This window comes from Convolutriloba macropyga, chromosome 6, assembly GCF_964194025.1.
Source record: "Convolutriloba macropyga chromosome 6, txConMacr16.3, whole genome shotgun sequence".
NCBI classification, from domain to species: domain Eukaryota; kingdom Metazoa; phylum Xenacoelomorpha; order Acoela; family Convolutidae; genus Convolutriloba; species Convolutriloba macropyga.
Window position 1 is genome coordinate 52,767,701 of NC_134473.1, and position 24,542 is coordinate 52,792,242.

The window sequence follows — 24,542 nt, forward strand, 5'->3', positions numbered from 1 at the left end:
AGGTATCAACAGTTATTTGACAGCATCTGCTTTCAATTGCTTCCGTGACATATTTTTCCCGCCAAAACTAAAAAACAATTGTCGTAACTGCAAAAAAAATTAGGAGAAGTTTCTCCTCAAAATGAGTTCATTCTTTAACAGCAAGGAGAAATGGGGTGAACACGATGTCGAGAGATGGGTTAGTGAGCTAAATTATCTCCAATTTTACTCCAGTAGTCCCCAATTGTTATATCATGTTCACCTCATTGTCCCCATCTCTTAGCAAAATTCAGCCCACATCTGAAATCGAACTCGGCACCTTCGGAAGGGCAGCCTGGCAAGTTACCTTCTCCATCAAAACTGCTTAACACATTAGGTTCATTAAGCTGAACTTTAAATTACCCTCATAACTCACCTACACTTCAACCGCACCTAACGCCCAGTCTATTTTAGTACTGGGCAAGTCTAATTACAATTCTGATTTCATTACTCATTCACAGCTTTGATCATTTCCCATTTTACACTTTCCCGGGTGGAGGATTTTGCCCAAAAATAACGGGGAAAAGAATGTAAAGAGTGTAAAAATAATATTTTTACACCGTTAGTGCCCTGCTTACTAAGGGTGGACAAAGTGTAAATTAAAAGTGTAACTTAAAGATTTAAAGGTGGAATTACACCACTACAACGTCTTTTTACACACTTCTGATTGCACCATTGCAATTTTTATACACTCTTCTGATTACACCATTAAAACAATAAGCATGTCACTTACACTCTTTTTCCTGCTATTTAAGAGTGGAAATTGCTTTACACCCTTATTCTCGCTTAATAACGGTGGAATACGGCTGGACACTTTGGCCTGGATGGCAGTCTAAATCCAAGTCTGCGCTGAGACTTGGCAAGTCTTAATCAAAGTCTGATCTAAGACTTGGCAATTCTAAATCAAAGTCTGATCTAAGACTTGGCAAGTCTATATCAAAGTCTGATGTAAGACTTGGCAATACTAAATTCAAGTCTGAATTAAGAGTTGGCAAGTCTATATCAAAGTCTGATGTAAGACTTGGCAATACTAAATCCAAGTCTGAATTAAGAGTTGGCAAGTCTATATCAAAGTCTGATGTAAGACTTGGCAATACTAAATCCAAGTCTGAATTAAGAGTTGGCGACTCTTAAAGCAAGTCTTGGCAAAGACTTGGCAAGTCCAAAATAGGTCCAGAAAACACCAAAATTAGCCAAAAAATTATCAAATGTAGGTTCCAAAAGCGCAGAAATTAGGCGAGAAATTGTCAAAAATAGCCGGGAAACTGTTCACAAATAGCCAGGAAATCGACACCGTTCAATAGCGTTTGACACCTTTGGTTTTTGAGCGTCTTCATTTTCGACACTGTTCGTTTTCGACAAAAAGGTCATGTCAGTGACGGACTGATAACCACGATGTCCCAGGTCCCAGATACCCCAGACCCGATTTTGACCTCTTCGGGTACCATTTTGATCCGCTCGTGTCCCATTTCGACCTCCATGGGTCCCCTGGTATCAGTTGGTGTTAGTGGGTATTAGTTGATTTCAGTTTTCAGGGCCCCGAGAAAGTGGCTGAAAACTAACCTGGAGATCGTGGCACGTTACAAAAAATTTTGAAATTCAAAATCTTCAATCGATTATTTTTTAAAAGCTGGTTTTGACTTGGGAATCAACTTGCAAGTGTTATCCAAGTCTTGGCCACGACTTGTAAGGCTTTTATGTCTTTTAATTAGACCTGCCCACCTGTGAAAAACGAAAAAAGACTTGTATTGATATTGACTGATATTGACTTGGAGTTCGGTCCGGGCATTGTCTTATTCCGAAAAATCTACTATTACTGGCATAATTTCCCCGCACCCCCAGTACCTCCATTCGAACCAAATTATTTCTCAATCTTACGTTCTTTGGTGGTATATTTTTGGGCGATAAATTCCGAAAAATTTCCTTAATAATTCCAATTCACATACTTAAGTAGCCAATCGGGAATTCAACAAGGGGATCCTTTGGGCCGCTTTTGTTTTCACTAGCTCTGTGGCCAATCATTAAGGAAATTGAAACAAAGATACCAAATCTAGTACAACATAATTGGTATTTGGATGATGGCATCCTTGCTGGTACTCACCAACAACTTTGCACAGCTTTGAATTTGTTGACAAATTTGGGTGAAGGATGCGGTTTCGAGCTCAAAATAGAAAAATGTGAGCTTTGGTCACCCGTTGATCTGAACGCTATAGACAACAGAGTAAAGAGAAATAGCAAAGAAGGACTTGAGATCTTGGGCGCTGCCATCGGCAATCCCAGCTTTGTTGCTGCATCTTTGAGAAAAAGAGTCAACAAAATAGAAAAAACTACTCGAAAACCTGGCGTATCTAGACGACACACATTGCGCGCTTGGAATTCTGCGAAGCTGTCCTGGTGCGCCTAAAGATGGTATATTCCCTGCGATGTAACACTCCATCTGAAGAATCCTCTGTTATTTTGCAGGATTTTGACAATCTTCAGAGAACAACATTTGAGAATATGTTAGGCACCGTTATAAGTGACAGCGCTTGGAAGCAGGCTTGTCTACCAATAAACAAAACTGGCGTTCGACAAGCAGTTGACCAATCGAAAGCGGCGTTTGTTGGGTCAGTATCACAGGCAGACGCTTTAGTTGAACAAACAACCGGTGAGAAAATTACAGACAACCAAATTTTCAAAGAAACAGTGGAAGAACTGCAGAATCTAGAAATTAGCCAATATACACAACACAAGATCCAGGAGGCACTTGACGATGCTGCTTTTTCTGACCTTCTTGGTAATCAGATTTCAAATCGGGAGAAAGCTCGTTTGCTTTCACTAACGTTGCCTCAATCTGGTGCCTGGCTTTCCGCACCTCCAATCCCTAGTCTGGGCCTTCACCTTCAGCCAAATGAATTCAGAGCCGCATTGAAGTATCGGATTGGTGTTCCGTTGTACATTGAGGAACGAAAATGCCCTTACTGTCAAAACGGCAGACTGGACAAGCTGGGTGATCACGCTTTAAGCTGTCATGGTCGGGGGGATATGATATCACGGCACGATAGAGTGAGGGATAGAATATTTGCTGCTTGCTCGACCGCAAACTTATCACCCGTCTGCGAACAAAAAAATTTGATTCCAGATAATAACTCAAGGCCAGGAGACATATACTTGCCCAGCTGGTCAGCGGGACAACCATCTGCATTAGACTTCCCCAATGCAGCCCAGTCTAATTTCAGATGCGGCGAGGAGGTTTGGTTTTGCTCTGACAAATGCTGAAGATAGGAAATATGAACAATATGCTCAAAAATGTGCCGAAATAGGTATCCAGTTTGTACCACTCGCGTTTGAATCTTTCGGGGGCTTCTCAGATTTGGTTCGAAAAGCTTTGAAACGTATAGCCTTGCTTGCCGATAACCGAAACATTCAACCAGCTGGTTTATCAATTGCTTACAATCGGTTATCTCAAGGAGTCTCAGTGACTTTAATGAGAGGTTCAGCCACAATGCTGATCGCCAGAGATCCCCTGTTATGAGATTCATTCCTGCGACAAGACCCTCAGCCCCACAATGGTTAATTTACAGTCTTGGCTCTCCCAATTTTAGTTGCCCAGTTATTGCTGTGCGCGAATTTGTTTGTCACCCAATGAGTGGGGACAATGCTTATTTTTTCCGTTCAATCCGATTGTGTGGGTTGATGATGACGAAATTTTGAAGACGCGATTGTGAGGGTTTCTGGGAACAAATAAAAGGCAAATACTCAATTGCGTGGGCACCATGGTGATTTGTGGGCACAAGGCTGATCGCAAGAATACTTTCTGAGAATCGACTGAACTTAGAAATGATTTCAACCATGATTTCTTGGAAAAATGTTTTTTTTTTCTGTAAAATTACGAAAAATATATCCTTTCTCAAATGAAAAAAAAAATCCAATAGACCGCTACTCTCAAAGTGTTTGAGATAATTTTGCAGGGTAGTTTTAATGCGGCTCGAAAAATGTCATTTAAGGATTCACAGGGTTTTGGTACACTAGAAATTAACAAAACTCTTGAAACTTGCAAGCGTCCAATAATATTATGCAACAATATATCAAAAATGAACACAAAATATACGCTTTGAAATTAAATACTTAGAATGCTGCTTTTCTTAATAGGCCTTTTCAGTCGCTTTCGGCATCCTCTTTAAAATCACTATTAATGCGACTTAAAACAATGTTTTGTCGAGAAAGAAACATATCTGCTGACTATGTTATGTACAGAGATGATTCTGTTACAACCCCCTCATATCTATTTTTTCTTGATGGCAGCGCACTATGTACAAAGTCTTTCAAGTCTTCGAGTATTTTAATACCACCCACCAGTTATCAATAAACGACCATAAAAATACCTGTGGGCAAGTTTTCGTTTTATGTCATATGCATGACAACGGTTATGTCAACGGCAGTCTTACGTATCGGTGGCAAAATATATAATCGCTTGAGAGTACCAAATTGAAAAATCTTTGACACTATATTGTGCTTGTATTTGCGGGACGTTTGTTGTCTTAGACTAATTAGTTGCGACTACAAAAACAGCTCTTCAGAAAAAAAGAAAAAATTATTTGTAGCTCGATATCAATAATTGCTGGTCCCATCTCTATTCACAAAAAAACAACCTGTTGAGCGGTTTTTTAACTAACCGTTTTGTGACATCGAAGCTACAAATTTTCATTAAACTTTTATGATTTTTGTGCATGTGGTCATATAAGTAGTTTTTTGAAATCTTGTCACATTATCACTATAAGGACAGGTTCTACAAAAAAAGAGGATTAACTGAACAAATTTTATGTTTTTATTGAATAGTTGTTACTTTAAAAATCTTCAACATTTTTTCAGGCAGCTCTTTTTCTAATGATAGGTTGCATTGGTTTTCTGCTGAGGTGTATGAAAGTTTTTAATGCGTTCAGTTGACTGCTATAGATTTCATTGAATTTGATATTACAGGTTGTACTGATTTTTTTATTTGTTTACATTTCTTCGCTTTTGTGATTTCTTTGTCAACTCATGATGCCGTACCACAACAATGACAGATTACAATAATGTTGAAAACAAATTAAATCAATTATGTATAAATTCTGAATGAAAAGCTTGTGTTTTTCGTGGCTTCTATAGTTTCTTCTACAATTTTTCATAAAAAATTTAGTGGCTGTCTTTGTTTACTGCTCGTTTGTAGTTGTACACTTATTCTGATTAACGGCAGGTTCTATTTGTTGCCTTTTGAGCCGTATTTTACCTATTTAAAGCTGTGAGTTGATAACCAATCGTTTTAATTACTTTGATGTCATTTGTTTTCGAAAACGTAAGTGTTTTCTTAAAACTGGCGCTCCTCTTTCTTTTTTGTCAACTTGTAACTCATTTTCATCAATGTGTTACCGTGGGATCAACTTAGTTACTGTGTGTTTTCATACAAATATTTGAAAAAAGAGTTTGTGATACTGAGTAGTTTTAGTGGTTTCTTTTTTAAACCTTTGCACTGACCTCCACATCATACCCAAGCGAACTTATTTTTTTTTATATTTTTATATTTTTTTTCGTTTACAGCTGATGAATTCAATGACTTCAAAACGAGGTTTTCTATAAATTTTTGAGTTGTTACTGTATTTGTTGTCATTTTGTTGTCTCGTGGCTTAATATCATCCCATTTACTTCTTAAGGGATTATATTTGAGTATATCTGTTGTTTTTAAAAGTTAAAATAAAATGCATATTACGAATTTTGAAGTTAATTAGTTTCGAAAATTTAATAGGATTTTGAACTTTGTCTTTTTGTCAAGTTTTTACCTAGTCCCAATAAGGAAAGCTCATATCTGCTTTCTCGCAGACAAGTCTTTTTTCTGCTGTGTAGTTTTCATCTGATGTGTTTTGACTTCGTTGCTAGGTGTTTTTAAAAAAAGAAATTGAGTTTTTTCGTTTAGTATTGTTTTCTGTTTTAAGAAATATTTAGATGTTTGTCTTGTCTCGTAGTCTTATTGATGGTTGGTCTCATTGGCCTTCTGATGCCTTTTACTTCATTCATTTAGTTGTTTGAGTTTATAACATTTTATTTTACTCGTACACCAAACTTTTTTGAACTATATGTAAATTTTTGAAATATTCTCTCCTCTACATTCTGAATCTCTGCATTTGAGAGGCAATAGAGTCGAAAATGTGGATGAGAAGGTTCAGAACATTCTGAGCAAAAACACGTTACTGAGCCTCCTTGTTACTGTTGCTTCTAAAATGCCCACTGTTAGTATTGATGCCAGAACATTTAAACATTTTTTACTTTTTCAGTGAAACAAGTTGAGTGGGCACATATAGATTCTATAATTATTACTTAGTTATTCAGCTAATATTTCGCAAAAAAACATGTAAAAATATTGTTACCAATTTATTTGCAAAAGAAAAGATTAACAGGGCGTGTATAAATCAAAGAATCCATTTGGACGACTTGGTGGATGTCATATCTACCATTGATGATTATCTGTGTAGTTTAAAAAAGCCAAAATTAGATCAATTAATCTCCTGCTGATTCCAACAATAAGAATCTGTTAACTTAGCTGGAGTTGTTTGAGCAATATGTCATCTTTAAAATAACAAAGAAATTCTTAAGGGCATCGAAGACAAACATATGTTTGAGTGTGCTTCAGCGGGTACTGTCAATTGAACGTTTTTTTTCTAGAAACAAACGTTCAATTGATGCAATTTTTCTCAACGATGCAATTCCCCCCCCCCCCCCCCCCCCCTCCACGCAAACTTTCCGCAATTTTTCTCAACGAAATATGCAAGAATAATATTGGCACAACTAAATATTTTTTCAGAACCTTTCTCTCTGTCCTGCATGAGTTTGTCGAGTGACACGTGGTTCTCCACACCCATGTCCCCGAACACGGCCACTGTTGGCAAGAAGCCACTCCCGTCTGCTGGGAATGTTCGGAACTGGTAGGGACCAACTTTCACCTTCCCATTTTGCAACACGTATTCTGCAATCACGTAATAATACTTTGTGATTTGAAAGATGCTAAGAGGCTTTATAAATATTTACCGTAAATTTTTTTTGCAACACGAAGCGCGGTGTTAAGAAATGTAAAATATTATAAATGTCCCGACCCAATTTAGCGGGGGAGGAACTATAAACTCAATTGGGTTTTTTTTGTTCAGTCAATTTTTGCAGATCGATTATTCATTGTACAGGGTTGCGAGTAGTATCATTGGAAAGCCTGTCAAGCGTCGAATTTTAAATATTTTCTTTTTAATGTTCTTTTTTCCGAGGGATTACGGAGGTTAAAAGCTTTGTGAACGTTAGCCTAACGTCCGTTGTTTTGTTCACAGTTTTCGTAATTTCTGTTAAAAATTGATCAACTTTAGCTAAAATATGATAAAATTGATAAACGATAGTATCATTGGTTTTACAAATAAAGATAAAATAGAGCTGCTGAATGTTTGAACCAACTGATTTGGTTATATTTCTAGCTAAATTTCTGAAAATTTAGCAGATTTTTCTTTTTCCATAAAAAATGGCTTCGATCCTGCCTATCTGCCCAACTCTGTCCAGTCTGACTTGTAGTGCAGATATAAAAGCCACAGACACAGTTTTCGGTTACTTAGATATTTGCTTATTGTACCTCCAGTTCCTCAGACAGTTTTCCGGAACTAAAATTTTAGCAGTCTTTCGCTAATTTAAACAGATATTTATAAAAAATTCATAATTTAAATTTGGTTAATTAGTATTTTCATTTGCCAGGAAAAAGTCTATTACGCAATTTTTAGAACAATTGCGTTTTCGTAACAACTGGGCAGCGATAGCAACGCCAGTTTTGGTCCAATCGTTGATTTTGCAACGAAAGAGTACTCGGATTGTAATTTGATTCTCTCTTTCTTAAAACTTTTTTTGCCAATTTATTCCCATTTTTTTCAATCAAGGTCAAATAAACAAAAATTGTTATTTTATCAGTAACGCTGGTGTATATGGCTACGACGAATTTTTTCCTAAACTTTAAATGAACTCTGGGCTTTTGCCAGCAACTAATGTTCTCTTTGTAGCCTTATGACTGACTGTATTTATTCAAATAGTTTCTTCGGTATCGAGGAAGCTATTAACAAAACTTAATGATTTCAGCTGATACATAAAATTAAACTCGTTAGGCAACAGATTCCCTCTTTATTGATATAGCAACTTTTTCGCCAAATTAGCTATTTCGGTAACACTAGGAACTTTTTTGTTCAAAATTGAGAAGCACCAAGAATAGGACCAGTTTTGGCCTGGTTATAGGTGTTAATAGTTCGAAAATTATCCGGAATGTAAGGCAGTAAACAATTGATCTAATTAACAATTGTTATTTAATATTACAGTTATTTTGTCCTACCGATTTGAAAACTATGTTTTACAGAACCATAGTTTTTTGAGATTTGCCCCTTTCAGTCATTTTTGCCACGTTTCAACGTAGTCTCAGCAAAGAAAATGGTTGCATTCAGTTGGATTATAGAGTGTGTTCATTGCTGTTTGTTAATTACAATAATGATTTTTGGCGTTAATAACTCAAGTTTTCAAGCTTTTTATTTTTTTTGGCAAATTCCCTCCTGTGACATTCTCTTTTGCTGTCTTGCCCAACCAGCACATTTTTGACTAACCGCACATCACAACATTAGTGGCGTCCAGAAAAGGCGCAATTGAACAAACTTATTATTTTTAGTGATTTGATTGTGATTTCATAGGCTTCGACACCATTCACTGGCAAAAATGAAGTGACTTTTTGATTTTTGCCTGTGTTTATTCTCGTCGGCCTAAGTCTTGCATACCAAGACAATTTTGAATATTATTTTTATTTCCGTTGCAAATCAAGCTCTATTTTTACATCATAATTCGCGCCATTGGCATACAAGTTATGATTAAAAACGGGAAACCCTTTACTATAATATTGAAATAGAGTGTCAACCACTTCTGACTTCTTCAATTAAATCAATTATAAAGAGCTTCAAGGGAAATAAGTTTGGGGAAGGGAAATCAGGAAATGAGAGGGTTTTGGAGTACAAAAATGTAATTGAGGGGAGGAAAATGAGGGTGTTGAGGAGATAATAATAAAGGAACTTGGTTCGTTTACACTCTCGGAAACAAAAGCGAATTTTTGAAAAGAAAATGTAAAGACAATAAAATAAACCAAAAAATTTATCCTTCTGACAATGAGTTTTGTGTGTGTGTGCGTGTGTTTCAAGGAACTTGTTTCAGTGACCACCCGGGAGCGCCAGAAATGTTTATGCTCTTCGGTCTAAGACTTGCACACCAAGATTCCATAATATTAGTATTTCTGAAAGTCGCAACCATGGTTGCAAATCTAGCTCTATTTATACATCATAGTTCGTGCCATTGGCTTACAAGTTATGGTTAAAAACGGGAACCCCCTTACTATAATATTGAAAGTGATTGTCAGCCACTTCTGACTTCTTCAATGAAATCAATTATAAAAGCTTCAATTGAAATAGGTGAGGGGAATGGATATCAAGAAACGATAGGGTTTTGGAGGATAAAAAAGTACGCAGAGGGAGGAAAATGAGGGTGTGGGGGAGATAAATAATGAAGGAACTTGATCCCTTTACAGCCTGTATTTTTTTTCGTACTCGTATAACACTTTGGATACTGCCAAATCTCAATCGTTTTGTGTGGTTTTATAAGTTTAAGTGAAGCCCTTGAACGATTTCAATGGTAGCTAATTGCTTTCATGACTTTGAATTTAATTTTGCTGAAGTTTAAAGGTATTTTCTAATTTTGCCCCAGTTTGTTTGTTATTCTCAATAGAGGCAGGTTCCATTTCTTTCCTGGTGAAATACAAGTCGTCTGGTTGATTCAGTTTTTATCTAATGCTATTTCGTCTTTGTCATTAAACTTAAAAAAGATGGACAATGGGTTTTGGTCGTGAATAATGCATATTGTTTTTATTTGATTTGAATATATGTCTTGTCTCTTACTCTCCATAATGGCAGGTATCATTAGCCCTCTAATATGTTTTTTATTACAAGATAAGCGTTTGTCTTGTAATAGTTAGCAAGATAACGATTTTGACTTAATCCTTCAAGAGCTTTGCAAGGTAGCAATTCGGTCTCGCCTGAGGATGTTATGCCAAAACAAAACTCGGATGTAAGACATAACAAAATGAAAACCATTTGTAAAGGATAATTTCCCTTGAGATTTCATCGGTTGCCATGACAAACATTTATAATTTATATCAAAAACTAATTGATAACCCTATCTTAATTAGTGATCGGTTTTAAAATTATCACACTCAGCCCTTGAATCAATCTCAATTTCTAATCAATAGTAGGATCATATATTGTATTGATATAAACAGCGGGGTTATGAAAGAGCAATTGAGGATAAATAACCATAGGTTGTATTTTCCTTGAGGTCCACCATTGTAGCCCTAAATGTCCACGTGGTCCTGTACACTTCTAAGCTGCTGTTGGCGTCTTTGTAGTGTCGCATCCGAGTCATAGAAGCATTCACGCTTTGATCAGGAAGGGAGGAGCTATTGACAACTGCGTGGTATGTTACGGAACCCTCACCAATGTACGCCAAAGTGGTCCAAGTGACGTACATGCTTGATTGATTGCCTTAAAAAAAGCGCAAAATCCACAATATGCCCTTAACTGCTTGCAAATGTGAAGTGTCAAAAATTGGGTTTAATGATTCTGATTATAGAAACAAACATTTGAGCAGTTGAAGTTTTTTGCGGTTTGACATTTTGTTTATTTTTGATTAATTTTGAGAGTAATGAAACAATTCAATTAAATATTTCTGGTAAATTTTGGCAAAAATTCTTTGTTCTTATGTTGGTGTAGGAATCGCATCTCAAACACAGGACAAAACAAATAGTCCCGAATAGCAAAATATTCCCAGACAAAATAGTCCCAAGATAGCTGACAAAACAGCCCCAGGCAAAATAGTCCGAGCTAAATATAGAGTTAAACATATGCACACCAATTAACAAAAAACTACTTAAATTATCATATAATTGTGTGTCATTGAACATATATCAATCTGATTTACATCAAAATTTTACCAAATTATTTATATTGAAACAAGTTTTTGTTTTAATCCTAATTCATATTAAAAACGATGCATTCAGCAGCTTTACTCATAGGGTATGTTTTTTAATTGTTCGTTGATTATATTTGATACAATCGTTTTGATTTTTATTCGGGACTATTTTGTCTGGGACTGCTTTGTCCGGACATGCTTCAGACTACTTAAGTTGATCGGAAAACACAAACGAAATCACTAAGTTCGAAGATCAAAATGGAATCACTTGTTTTAAGAAAAACTCAGCCATTTGATGTATTCCAAGAGGTAAGCGCATATCTATAAGCGTTACTTAACAAAAAATATTCTCAGACCGGTGAATACGCAAAAAAATTGCGCCCAACAAAGAAACACGCATTAATAAAGTATATGTAAGAAGCTTAACAAAAAATATTCTACGACCGGTGAATAAGCAAAAAAATAGCGCCCAACAAAGAAACGCGCATTAATAAAGTATATGTAAGAAGCTTAACAAAAAACATTCTAAGACCGGTGAATAAGCAAAAAAATAGCGCCCAACAAAGAAACACGCATTAATAAAGTATATGTAAGAAGCTTAGCACAAAATATTCTAAGACCGGTGAATAAGCAAAAAAATAGCGCCCAACAAAGAAACACGCATTAATAAAGTATATATAAGAAGCTTGATTTAAAGGTTATGTAAGAAGCCCCCAGCCACGTATATCAGTCAATTTGCAACCCCCGAAAGTTACATTTTCCGATTTATAATAACTTGGCTTTATAAATGGTAGTATTTGGTTTCCTTTATTAAAGTTGGAATTTTTTAAATTTTCGACTCGAAATGCTAAAACACTTGAAGGAAATGAACGCATACAACCAATAACAGCAAAACACTTAATGGTTTAGTGCTTCGGGTTAATCCTTGCCTTATATTCAAGTCGCTTTTCTAATAAATTTCAAAGTTTCTCTGTTAATGTATTTTGGGATCTTTTCCGCTAGCACCCTCTCCCCCAGCCCTATGTAATTTTTATTGTTGCACCCCACAAAACCTAAGGTTTCGCGAATTGTAGTAGCGTTATTTGCTTTTGAAAGGAGAGGGTTATGGTAGGTTGAGGGCACTTTTATAATAGTTTCCTTAAAAAATTTAAAAAAATTAAGCCTTTATTGTAGCCCATAACCCCAAAAATGATATAACAAAGAAATGTTTTTTGACGTTTACGTTATATGCAACAAATTTTTGAAAAATACCCAATACTTTCAAACCATAGCTGTGCTAGCTTTTAATAAATGCCTATTGTTAATATATGTTCATGTACAAACTTACTTAACTTGAAGTACAAAATTACTTAACTTTAAGTGCAAAACTAAAGGGGGGATGGGGGAGGGGCGCTATCCAGGTCAAACCCTTGACTTATGAAGTCTGAGGGGGAGGTAAGAAAAGACTTTAATTACGTGGTCGAGGACCCAATTAAAGTCCAGACAAATTCTTTTCAGATCTTTTCGCTTTGTAACCACCCCCCAGATTAGTGGGAGTATAGTTTTTGTGGAAACTTTTCGGTTTGTGCCCCAGTACCTTATGCACCCCCAGTAACAAAGCACGTGTCATTACATAGTAAATATTTATATGTACACCAAAATGAGTCAAACTAAAAAATTCCGCAAACTGAATGCATGGGTTCGATCTCGTGACCGTCTCCAACCTTACCTAATGGTTAACCAATTGCGCTAAATGTCAGTAACTTTGCAGGACGTTAAAAAACAAGACATTGCTACAGTTGCTAGGGTAATTCCAGGAAACATTGTTATTTTCCAGCCAGATTCCAGTACAAGTTTTATTTTCCAGCCAGATTCCTGGACAAGTTTTATTGTCTATCCAAAAATCTATCCAGGACTGTCTTTTCTTCCCTATGACGGTCGAGGAAGGCCTTTAAAAATCCAGATCTACACTAGGGTAGCAGAAAATATCTGTATTTCGTTAATGCCCATTGTTTATATATGTATATGTAAATAGTATTGAAAGCCATTCATATGCTATAACATATAAAAACTCGAGCGCAAAATTGAGCGGTGGAGAAATAACAGAAAAGACCCGGTGTTTAATTCCTAATCTGCGCAAGTTAAATGAAATTTTTAATGCCAGTACTGCTTTTTCTATGGGTAAAGTAGCCCGTCTCTTCTATTAATTTTCTGATTTCCGTTTTCAGCATTGACTCTGTAATGACGGGAACGTAATTCTGACACCTTTCATGTCACGTTGAAATCATATGACGGATGCATGCTGCGAACGTACACAGAAAACGCTTAATCAAACTTATAACACACACGTGCAATTTCTGAAATGCCGAAAGTTTGCCAGAAGTTACCGGCATGACAGATGTTCCTTTAGAAATTGACAGAAGTTGACCTCCATATACTTAACACCTTCAAACGTGCAAGTTGCGTGTTTTAAGCAAGGTTATGTGACTCTGCATTAGTTCGTTTCGAAATTCTGGCTGAAGATATTGAGAAACTGCACCTTGTCAAGAAAAACTACAGAATTTATTAGTGAGTTAAGTAAAGTCACGTATTCCATACAGAAAAAAACCGAAAGTCTGTTGTTCCAGAAGTTAAAATGCCAGAAGTCTCTGTAAAGATAACCAAAAAAGCCGTGAAAATTTGGTATCTTGAAATAGGTTGCCTCTTCTTAGCAATTTTAGGGACTCTAAAGATGTAAATTCTAAAATTCTGACTTGATCCGGAACATGGTTCGCTACAAACGCCAGAAACTTTTCAATAACTTCAATCAGACCCACCTCACTAATATTAATATCTTCTATATCGTTGTCCTAGTTTTCAATAAAATCTCTTTTTGGAGGCCCACGCTGCCCCTAAAATATGATAGGTTTTAAAATTTTTTATGGCTTTCATATACTTCATTTCTTTCAGTAACCCCCAAAAAATGAATGAATATAATTTTCTTTCAAGTTGAAAAAAAGCGCTGATTTGTCTGTGAGGTTGAAGTGGAAATAAATTAAGCGGTTGCGCAATAACGAAGACCTTTAAAACCCTATCATAATTTTTTATCATGAGTGTTAAAAACAACCCAACCCTATTTTCTACCTGTATAAGACAGATGAATTTGCTCAGGCAAGCTGTAGTCCTCCGTACCAATAGAACCATCAGAAGCCGGAAGATATACAGCAAAAATAAGGTAACATGGAAATATAGTTCTCATTTCGGCGAAACTTAACTAATAGCTAGCTTTATGGCTTTGACGGTTTTTGTGTATTATTAGCTGTCGACTTTGCTAAATGTTGACATTGGATATTTGACATTCGATTGAGCAATCAAGTGGTCACATTAAATGAGCCCACAGATCGTATGATCATTGTTGTGAAACTTTGCTAAGCGTCGAAGAATTTGAAAAAACAAATTTTGTTGCGTTATTGTGCTGAAATTAAACAATATGACACCTTGCAAAATTATCTTGCTTTTTGTCGATCTGTTTATAATAAACTCTCTATAAAATCAATGATAACTCTTAAATTACACTTTTAAACCCCCTAATAAGCGGAGAACTAACGAAATAAAATCTCGAACACTTTCTACTTTTTTGTTCCGGTGAAGATGTAACATGATATTAAAAACCTGGTGCGGAAAACGTGTTCAACAATTTTCCGGGGTCACAAATGCCGCAACAATAGCTGCATTTTTATCGCAGAGTACCTACGTTTTTTTCATCCCAAACTACCACCAAGTGGTTGTCTTTGACGGTAGTTTTTTTGGGCTTAGGAAGACTAGCTTATCTAAGAAAAAGTGAAAAAAAGCTGCATTAGCGGCGGGAGGGTGTTCAGAGTTGATTGTCAAAAAGACGAATTGTTCTTCACACCATGAACAAATAACTCTGCGGCAGTATCGATTAATTGTGTACTTATCGACTAGTAGAGATCTGAGAGACTCAGAAACCAAAAAAATTTAGGGTATATTTGTCTGAGGTTTTCCAGAAAAACTAATTGACCACTTCAGGTGTCAGTTCAGTTAATATACAGGAAATTTCAAGTAAGAGTTCAGCCAGTGACGACTGAATTTTTCAGTTAAATTTCAGGTAATTTCAGGTAAAATTCAGTTTGAAACAATTTACCTGGACAATTCAGAAAATTTAAGGTGGTTTTTCAAAAGTAAAATTACGTAAATTTGTTTTGGACTACAATAGACTCTTCTCTTAAAAATGCCCTCTAGGTTTTACCTGTTTATCCCGTTTTGAAGCCGAAAATTTAAGGGCTCTCATAAATTTTACAATGCGCTAAAATTAAAAAAAAACAAGTTTTCCGGAAAATTTTGTCTTTTTGATATTTCGTTAGCATGATGAAAACAATAAAATTAAAAATCCTGCAAATGTGTTACCAGTAAGAAATAACAAACATAATTTTGGTTTTGCAGTGAACTAAAGCCGCAATTTGTAACAAATAATAATTAAACTTGCAAATTTTCATATTTTTAAACTCTGCCTCTATTTGGTTCTAATATTTAAAGCTAATAATTCGCTCAGTCTAACTCTTTCTTCCACCCTCTCCGATATACATTGTCGTACGCAGATGAGATTGCGTACTTGATCTTGAGTCGCGAGTTGCGTTTATGTTTAATGTCCTACTTGCGCGGCGAGTGCGCTTTACACAATTTCTAAATGAATTAACTTGCGGAGCAGATTGCGAGTTTGTAATTTGTAGTTGGTTTCTTTGACCTAATTCCATATTTATGGCCAAACGTAATGCTTGGGCTGGTTCTAGAGTTTCTCGCAACAATTCCCGTTGAATTTCCGGATCTAACATATTTGCAATAAATAAGTCTCTGATAAGAGTATCTTCTTGACTCCCGAGCTCACAATTTTCAGAAAGTTCTTTCAATTTTCCAAAGAAATGTTCGATAGACTCTCCTCTTGTCTGTTTTGTGGTGAGAAGTACGTACCTATCAAATGTGATATTGTGCTGACGAATAAATGCTGCTTCCATGATTGTCCAAAGTTCTGCTGTTGAGAGACTGTCCATCTTGAGGTGTGGGTTTTGGCTACATACAATTCGACGTCCTTCGGTGCCCAAACTGAGATATAGCATTGACACAGTCTTTCGATCGGCCTGTGCCCATGGTTTGTCTCCGCACATTATTCCTATCTCCAGTTGTCTCTGACACCGGTTTTCCCAGTTCATTTTTGATTGAGCGTTCCTCGCCAATCTTTCCCTCTCCGACTGTGCCGATGATCCTGTTATCGTATCCTCATAGATCGGTTCAAGTGGTAGTTGCACTGTTTCGGGTTTTGGTTCCAATAAAGTGTCTAGTGTAATATTTTCCTTCGCAAGAAGAGCTAACTTGGCCTGCATCTGCCACTTTTCCCATTTCAGCGGAGGGTCTACTCTAGGTTTGTCCCAAAATGGCTCAATGCCAAGTGGGGTCCGCTTCTGAGTTGCAGGCTGCGCCATGTCGTACGCAGATGAGATTGCGTACTTGATCTTGAGTCGCGAGTTGCGTTTATGTTTGATGTCCTACTTGCGCGGCGAGAGCGCTTTACACAATTTCTAAATGAATCCGCTTAGCGAATCGCTTGGTGATTATTCGTCTACTCTACTTGATCCGTAAAGACAGTTAGTAAAGAATAAGTTAAATTGAGCAACTGTACGCGAAGTGCAAAACTAAGAGATTGAGAAATAAGGCAACTGGTATTCCAGAAGTCATAACAAACGTGAACAATAATTTCCTGCTATGGGAGATGGGAACAACAGACTAGCATGTGAAATAACATTGACTTGTACACATGCCCCTCAGGAATAAGTACACTAAATAAATTAAGTACATCGTATAATAAATTTACTGCACTGAATTAATTTGTGATGTAGATGTATGACATTTCTACCGCTTCAATGAAAATTAAAATGGCGTAAAATATAATTTTAATAACAATATGAATAATATTAATACTTATTCACCGGTTAAATAGTATCAACAATATTTTTACTGGTTATCATAGCTAGTCATAAATAATAATGTATCAGGTTTTAGTTATTCAGAGTTTTCACATGTCTTCTTCATCAATGATGAGCTCATGTGATGTACTGTGATCTGCTGGTCGTATACGGGGGTCTGTCGGCGATACCTGTCCTATGACAGGCGAGGGAATGTCGTTTGCTATAGGTTCAACCCGCGTAGCTGTATCCACAATTGTTTGTACAACCGAAGGTTGTATCGATTCAATATCTCCTACGCGTCGTTTCCTACGAGGTGGAGCAAAGTTCGGGGGACACGAATTAGTGGATTCACCGGACGAATCTTCTTTATCGTATCCATAATATTTAGGACTTTTTCTAGTCCGTTTTGTTGCTCTTGTCAGTATATGTAGTAATGCTGTTGTTGGAACCGATGGAGATGACAAGAGTACTTCTGGTTGATTATTTGTAGGAGGGGGTGCAATTAATACTTCTCCAGTTATAATTTGCTGTTCGGGAGCAGCCTCTGGAATTTCGGGTATTACCTGGGGAGCGAAATTTTCCGGTACTTTAGGCATGCGTACTCGCATTGCGCGAGCAATGTTGGATTTGTTTGATGATACACCGCTACCAGTTTCTCGTTTGCGATGCTTCATTTTTCGGTCTCCTTTTTGTATGCGTGTACACTCTTTGATGTGGCTAAGTATCTTAGCCTCAGTTGTTTTTTCGTGCGTGCGGGGTCCTCGACGGTTAATATATTCAGTTAATTTGGTTTTTCGTTCCTCCCGAATACCAAATTTCGCAATATCACTATTGCGCACTGTTACTTCCATCTTCCCCGGTTCGCGAATGACAGAAGTGTATTGATCAGTTTTCTGTACCACTGATCCTGGAGCCAACACCTCATACAAAACATCCAGATTTTTCTTGGATCTTTTATGAAGGTGTTTCTTTCGGGCTATGTTTAACTGTACGGCGTGTTCTTTCAGAGAAAGTGGACGATGCGCTTGCGTGGTGCGAAGGAAACGGGATTTATTGTCGGTTGCTAGCCGTTCGCGAGTGGTGGCGTCCTTTGTTGCTTTACACATATTGCGTTCAATTTCGTCGTCGCTCCGGCTGTATCGCCAGTGTTCCTCCGGCAACAATTCATTAGGGGTTACAGTTTCTTCATCTAAATAATGATTCAAAATTTTTCGATAACTTAGATCAGATGATTTTGGTTGAGTACTTATATTACTAAGTGGTGTATTGGCTTTACGCCCAAAGTGAGATTCGAATGGCGAAAGCTTAGTTGTTTTATGTTTACATATGCGAAGCTGGAATATAATTGATTTTAATGCTGCTTTAATGGTGAACGAATTTAATTCTTTATTTGCTTCTTTTATACATGCCAAGTGTTGTTTAATAGTACCAATAAGTCTTTCAACTAAACCTATTGCACGATGATCGTTTGCCGGAGCTGGTATTAATGTGATATTATTTTTCATACAAAAATTTTTTACTTGATTACCTACAAGACAACGAGCTTGGTCTATTCTTAAGGAACGGGGAACTCCATGAATTTGTATATAATTATCTAAGAATTTTATGACATTCGAGGCATTTGCAATATCAACCAATTCTGCAGAAGGATATTTTGAAAATCTATCGATACATGTTAAAATGTATATTTCATGTTCTTTTTCGTTATTAATGGGCCCGGCAAAATCTATTTGTATTTCTTGGTTCGGAACTATACATGGTGTATGTGCTTTAAATTGTTTTGCGGGAATAACAGGTTTTAAATTTTTGTGGATAACAGTGCAAGATTTGCACTCTATTGCTTTGACAAGCAAATCATGATTCATGTATGGCCACCAGCAGTGCTGAGCCATACATACCATCCCCCAGCTACCTGGGTGACTCGCATGCAAATCGTCAATGAGGGCATCTTTGAGTGCATTCGGAATGGCCACCTTCTCGTCCATACAAACACACCCGCCAGTCACATGAAGGTCCCGCCAATAGCTATGAAGATACGGATTGAGGGCCTTTAGTCGTTCTTCATCTCCCCGTATTATACAGTCCCGAACCTCCTTCACAACTGCATCCTTGCTTGTGAGGGATGCGATTAACCCTTTGCTGAACACTTGTCCCACCACTCTCTCAAAAGACATTACTTGGGGGCTATCCGTTAGTGGAGTGCTTAGATTTGAATGAGAGGAGGATCTGCGTGGCGTACTTGTGGTTGCATTGTCTGTAAACGATACCCGGGGCGAAGCTCGTGTTGTTCGGGAGGAGATTGATTTTCCCTTGAGAGATGAAGCTTGTTGACTCATTATTGATGGGAGTTGAGTTTTTTCAATTAAATTAATTGACAAAGAGGAAGACAACTGAATTTCAGGTTGATTTTGGGCAAAAAGCACTTGTTTGTTGTTTGTTAATTGAGCACGTGAGTTAATTAAAGTATTTGAGTGTGGCTTACTAAAAAAAGGTAGGAATTTGAGGCTGATTTTTGATTGACAAGTGAGAGTGACTTATTGGAGCAAATTTAAAAGTATTTTGGTAAGCAAGTGACGCTTTTCTTGTTTTTACAAGCATTCGAGGCTCAATTTGTACCGGATTAATTGTAAATGGTAGACTATGTGACGCAAATTTAGAATGAATTGGGTATTTGGTAACTTGCTTTGCAAAAGAGGCATCTGAGGAATGCATTCGAGTCTTTTGAGTATTTAATAAAGTATTATGCCTGGCGGGTGTTAATTTGTTAAAAGAAAAGCGTACTCGCGATGCGAAATCGGAAGTGGTATTAATTAATTTAGAAGTGTTTACTTTTGAAGTAGGATATGTATGTGCGAATACGGAATCATTTTGAGTTGAATGTACTCGCTGATCATGTGCACTAGTACAATTAATACTATTAGTGGGATTAAGAAATGAGTTATGTTTTTGATCCGCGAATGATTTAATATTATGAGTTAAGTGTACGCGCGAGGCGTGTTTACTATACTGATGATTGAATTTAAGGGAGGTTACATTAGAGTTGTATTTTCGCGCCGCGAGATTTGAACTAACATTTGTTAAGCGTACACGCTGGGTGGACTTTATGTCAAAATTTGAAGTTTGTTTTGAACTTAATTGTGAACTATTATTTCGCGGGGCGAATAATTCGTGAGTTTTTGTTTGAGGGTTTGGTGTTACGTAATCTATAGTTAAAACTTGTTCAGTATTAGTGGTGGAGTTTTTATTTTCACCATTAATATCAGTATATAGTTTATTAAGTGAATGAGCTAAGAGGTTGTGTTTTCGTTGAAGTAATTGAGCATCAGAATGTATGCTTGATAACGTTGCGACTAAAAATTCCTCATCATATTTGGAAACACTTTTTGCTGGCTGATATGGATTGCGAGATATGTAATCAACTAGTCCCATCTTTGCGCCAGGTAGATGCTCTATTGAGAACTGATAAGGCAAAAGACGATCAACCCATCGTGATAACCTACTATTGTAGCTTTTATTTGATCGATGTTCTTTTAAAATGGAAAGTAATGCGCGGTGATCAGTGATAACAATGAATTCTTTACCTTACAAATAATTTTTAAAATATTCTATGGACCATACTGCCCCAAGAAGTTCTAATTCGTTAATACTATAATGTTCTTCACTACTGTTTAAAAATCTTGATGCAAAAGAGATCGGCTTCCAACCGTCAACTGTTAGTTGTTCTAGTGCTGCTCCCAATCCGGAGCGAGAAGCATCACATTTGATTCGAGTTTCGAGTTGGGGGTTATAGTGAATGTTTTCTGTATGGTTTGCTATGCGGGTTTTTATGGCATTAAAATGTAACGTATGAGTGTCAGTCCAAATGTATTTAGTGGACTTACGAAGTAGAGGTCTTAAAGGATGGCAGAGTTGAGCTAGATTTGGAATAAATTTACTAATATAGTGGACTGAACCGAGAAATGAGCGTAATTTTTTAAGTGTATTAGGTGGTTGCAATGACATAATAGAAGATGTTTTAGATTCGAGTGGCGATATCCCGGATTGAGTTATATTATAACCTAACCAGGAAATTTTTTGCTTCGCAAAGTGGCATTTAGGAAGGTTAATTCGAAGATTATCTGCGTCCAGTTTTTTAAGACAATCTAATACAAGTTGAAAGTGATTATCTTCAGAACCTTTATTTACTATTAAGATGTCGTCAAGGAAAAAAAATATATTTTTAAGACCAATCAAGGTGTAATCCATTGCCTTCTGAAACTCGGCAGGCATGTCTGTAAGACCGTAAAATCCCGTTTTGAATCGATATGTGCCTGTCATGTCACCACTTACAATATTAAAATTACAGTGTTTAGCAGTTTCAGGGTGTAGATTTAGTTGGCTGTAGGCATATTTAAGATCTATAGTAGAGAAATATATTTGTTCCGCCGGTTCTGTTTTGTAGTTTGTTATTATTTGTGATATGGAGTCCATAAGTGTTTCAATATTTGGCCTCTGATATTTGTTCTTCTGTATTGCTTTATTAGGAGTTTTGGAATCTAATGCTAACTTTGTGCTTGGATCTCGTTTGACTGTGATTACAATAGGTGAAATAAAGTATTGGTCAGAACAGTTATTCAGTTTTTCTATATGTCCCTCTTCAAGAAGTTTTTTAATTTCATTATTTACTCGTTCTTGTAAATTAATGGGTACTCTTCTACCCTTTTGGTGTTTTGGCTGAAAATTTCGATGGAATTTAGATCTAACAATGTGTGTTTTTGAGCGACCAATACGTGTAATAAGTTGAGGAAATTGTTTTGCAATACGTGTTTTAAATGGACATTGAGATGTGATAGTGTTGACCAAACTACCTTCATTTTTTGGGATTTGAGTTACTGATATTCCGAGAGCGTCAAATAGATCTCTACCCACTAGTGGTTTTAGCCCGTCACGGACTACCACAAATTCAGCTTCTTCAAGTCGCCATCCATTACTCGCAATTGGTGCCTGTATCATACCCGTCACGTTTATGGGTTCGTTTGAAAATGTTTTGAGTTCCTGGGGAGGCGCTATCATCAGCCAACGAGCAAGAGGAGAACTTTCCACAATCTCCGCAGCAAGAGACTCGGATAAAATACTGCATACACTGCCTGAATCAATGAGAAGTCCAACGTGGGTATTACCAATTTGTAAGATGGTGTTCTTTGGTTCGATCTGTATTGCGTTACTTGCGATGCTAGCGACCATATTGTCCTCTGAGCTATCGTAGTCTGATTCGCATTGCGGGTTATAAGTCAAATTTTGTATGGCGTTTACCGTTTGGTCGGTTAAAGTTTCTTCAATAGAGTTAACATTAGATCGGATGGGTTTATTTGATGATGACTTCGGTTTCCTGCACACTCGTGAAAAATGATTTTGGAGACCACAGTTATTGCAAGTCTTGCCTCTCGCAATACACTTGACTTTATGATTAGCAGACCAAGTTAAACCACAGTTTATGCAGAGTTGGTTTGGTGATCGAGTAAAACTAGATGTAGTCGGCCGTTGATTTGGTGGTCGAAAAGATCGTTGAGGAATTACTGCATTAACTTGCGAAGCAGATTGCGAGTTTGTAATTTGTAGTTGGTTTCTTTGACCTAATTCCATATTTATGGCCAAACGTAATGCTTGGGCTGGTTCTAGAGTTTCCCGCAACAATTCCCGTTGAATTTCCGGATCTAACATATTTGCAATAAATAAGTCTCTGATAAGAGTATCTTCTTGACTCCCGAGCTCACAATTTTCAGAAAGTTCTTTCAATTTTCCAAAGAAATGTTCGATAGACTCTCCTCTTGTCTGTTTTGTGGTGAGAAGTACGTACCTATCAAATGTGATATTGTGCTGACGAATAAATGCTGCTTCCATGATTGTCCAAAGTTCTGCTGTTGAGAGACTGTCCATCTTGAGGTGTGGGTTTTGGCTACATACAATTCGACGTCCTTCGGTGCCCAAACTGAGATATAGCATTGACACAGTCTTTCGATCGGCCTGTGCCCATGGTTTGTCTCCGCACATTATTCCTATCTCCAGTTGTCTCTGACACCGGTTTTCCCAGTTCATTTTTGATTGAGCGTTCCTCGCCAATCTTTCCCTCTCCGACTGTGCCGATGATCCTGTTATCGTATCCTCATAGATCGGTTCAAGTGGTAGTTGCACTGTTTCGGGTTTTGGTTCCAATAAAGTGTCTAGTGTAATATTTTCCTTCGCAAGAAGAGCTAACTTGGCCTGCATCTGCCACTTTTCCCATTTCAGCGGAGGGTCTACTCTAGGTTTGTCCCAAAATGGCTCAATGCCAAGTGGGGTCCGCTTCTGAGTTGCAGGCTGCGCCATGTCGTACGCAGATGAGATTGCGTACTTGATCTTGAGTCGCGAGTTGCGTTTATGTTTAATGTCCTACTTGCGCGGCGAGAGCGCTTTACACAATTTCTAAATGAATCCGCTTAGCAAATCGCTTGGTGATTATTCGTCTACTCTACTTGATCCGTAAAGACAGTTAGTAAAGAATAAGTTAAATTGAGCAACTGTACGCGAAGTGCAAAACTAAGAGATTGAGAAATAAGGCAACTGGTATTCCAGAAGTCATAACAAACGTGAACAATAATTTCCTGCTATGGGAGATGGGAACAACAGACTAGCATGTGAAATAACATTGACTTGTACACATGCCCCTCAGGAATAAGTACACTAAATAAATTAAGTACATCGTATAATAAATTTACTGCACTGAATTAATTTGTGATGTAGATGTATGACATTTCTACCGCTTCAATGAAAATTAAAATGGCGTAAAATATAATTTTAATAACAATATGAATAATATTAATACTTATTCACCGGTTAAATAGTATCAACAATATTTTTACTGGTTATCATAGCTAGTCATAAATAATAATGTATCAGGTTTTAGTTATTCAGAGTTTTCACATGTCTTCTTCATCAATGATGAGCTCATGTGATGTACTGTGATCTGCTGGTCGTATACGGGGGTCTGTCGGCGATACCTGTCCTATGACAGGCGAGGGAATGTCGTTTGCTATAGGTTCAACCCGCGTAGCTGTATCCACAATTGTTTGTACAACCGAAGGTTGTATCGATTCAATATCTCCTACGCGTCGTTTCCTACGAGGTGGAGCAAAGTTCGGGGGACACGAATTAGTGGATTCACCGGACGAATCTTCTTTATCGTATCCATAATATTTAGGACTTTTTCTAGTCCGTTTTGTTGCTCTTGTCAGTATATGTAGTAATGCTGTTGTTGGAACCGATGGAGATGACAAGAGTACTTCTGGTTGATTATTTGTAGGAGGGGGTGCAATTAATACTTCTCCAGTTATAATTTGCTGTTCGGGAGCAGCCTCTGGAATTTCGGGTATTACCTGGGGAGCGAAATTTTCCGGTACTTTAGGCATGCGTACTCGCATTGCGCGAGCAATGTTGGATTTGTTTGATGATACACCGCTACCAGTTTCTCGTTTGCGATGCTTCATTTTTCGGTCTCCTTTTTGTATGCGTGTACACTCTTTGATGTGGCTAAGTATCTTAGCC

The 24,542-nt window shown here is 37.2% G+C and overlaps 2 protein-coding genes across 4 annotated transcripts in view; one reads left to right on the plus strand and one right to left on the minus strand.

Moving 5' to 3' along the window:
* LOC142341756 (acid phosphatase type 7-like) overlaps window positions 1–14,342 on the minus strand; it is a 324,947-nt gene extending 310,605 nt beyond the window's left edge. Inside the window, exons 1-3 of the mRNA XM_075392947.1 lie at window positions 14,146–14,342; window positions 10,389–10,616; window positions 6,836–6,994 (exon numbers count right to left, since the gene is read on the minus strand). Coding sequence (XP_075249062.1) covers window positions 6,836–6,994; window positions 10,389–10,616; window positions 14,146–14,260 — 502 coding nt within the window. The 5' untranslated portion in view covers window positions 14,261–14,342. The remainder of the gene's footprint in view (window positions 1–6,835; window positions 6,995–10,388; window positions 10,617–14,145) is intronic.
* Window positions 1–24,542, plus strand: part of LOC142341755 (protein XRP2-like) — a 525,423-nt gene that overhangs the window by 9,698 nt on the left and 491,183 nt on the right. The gene's annotated exons all lie outside the window — the stretch shown is intronic.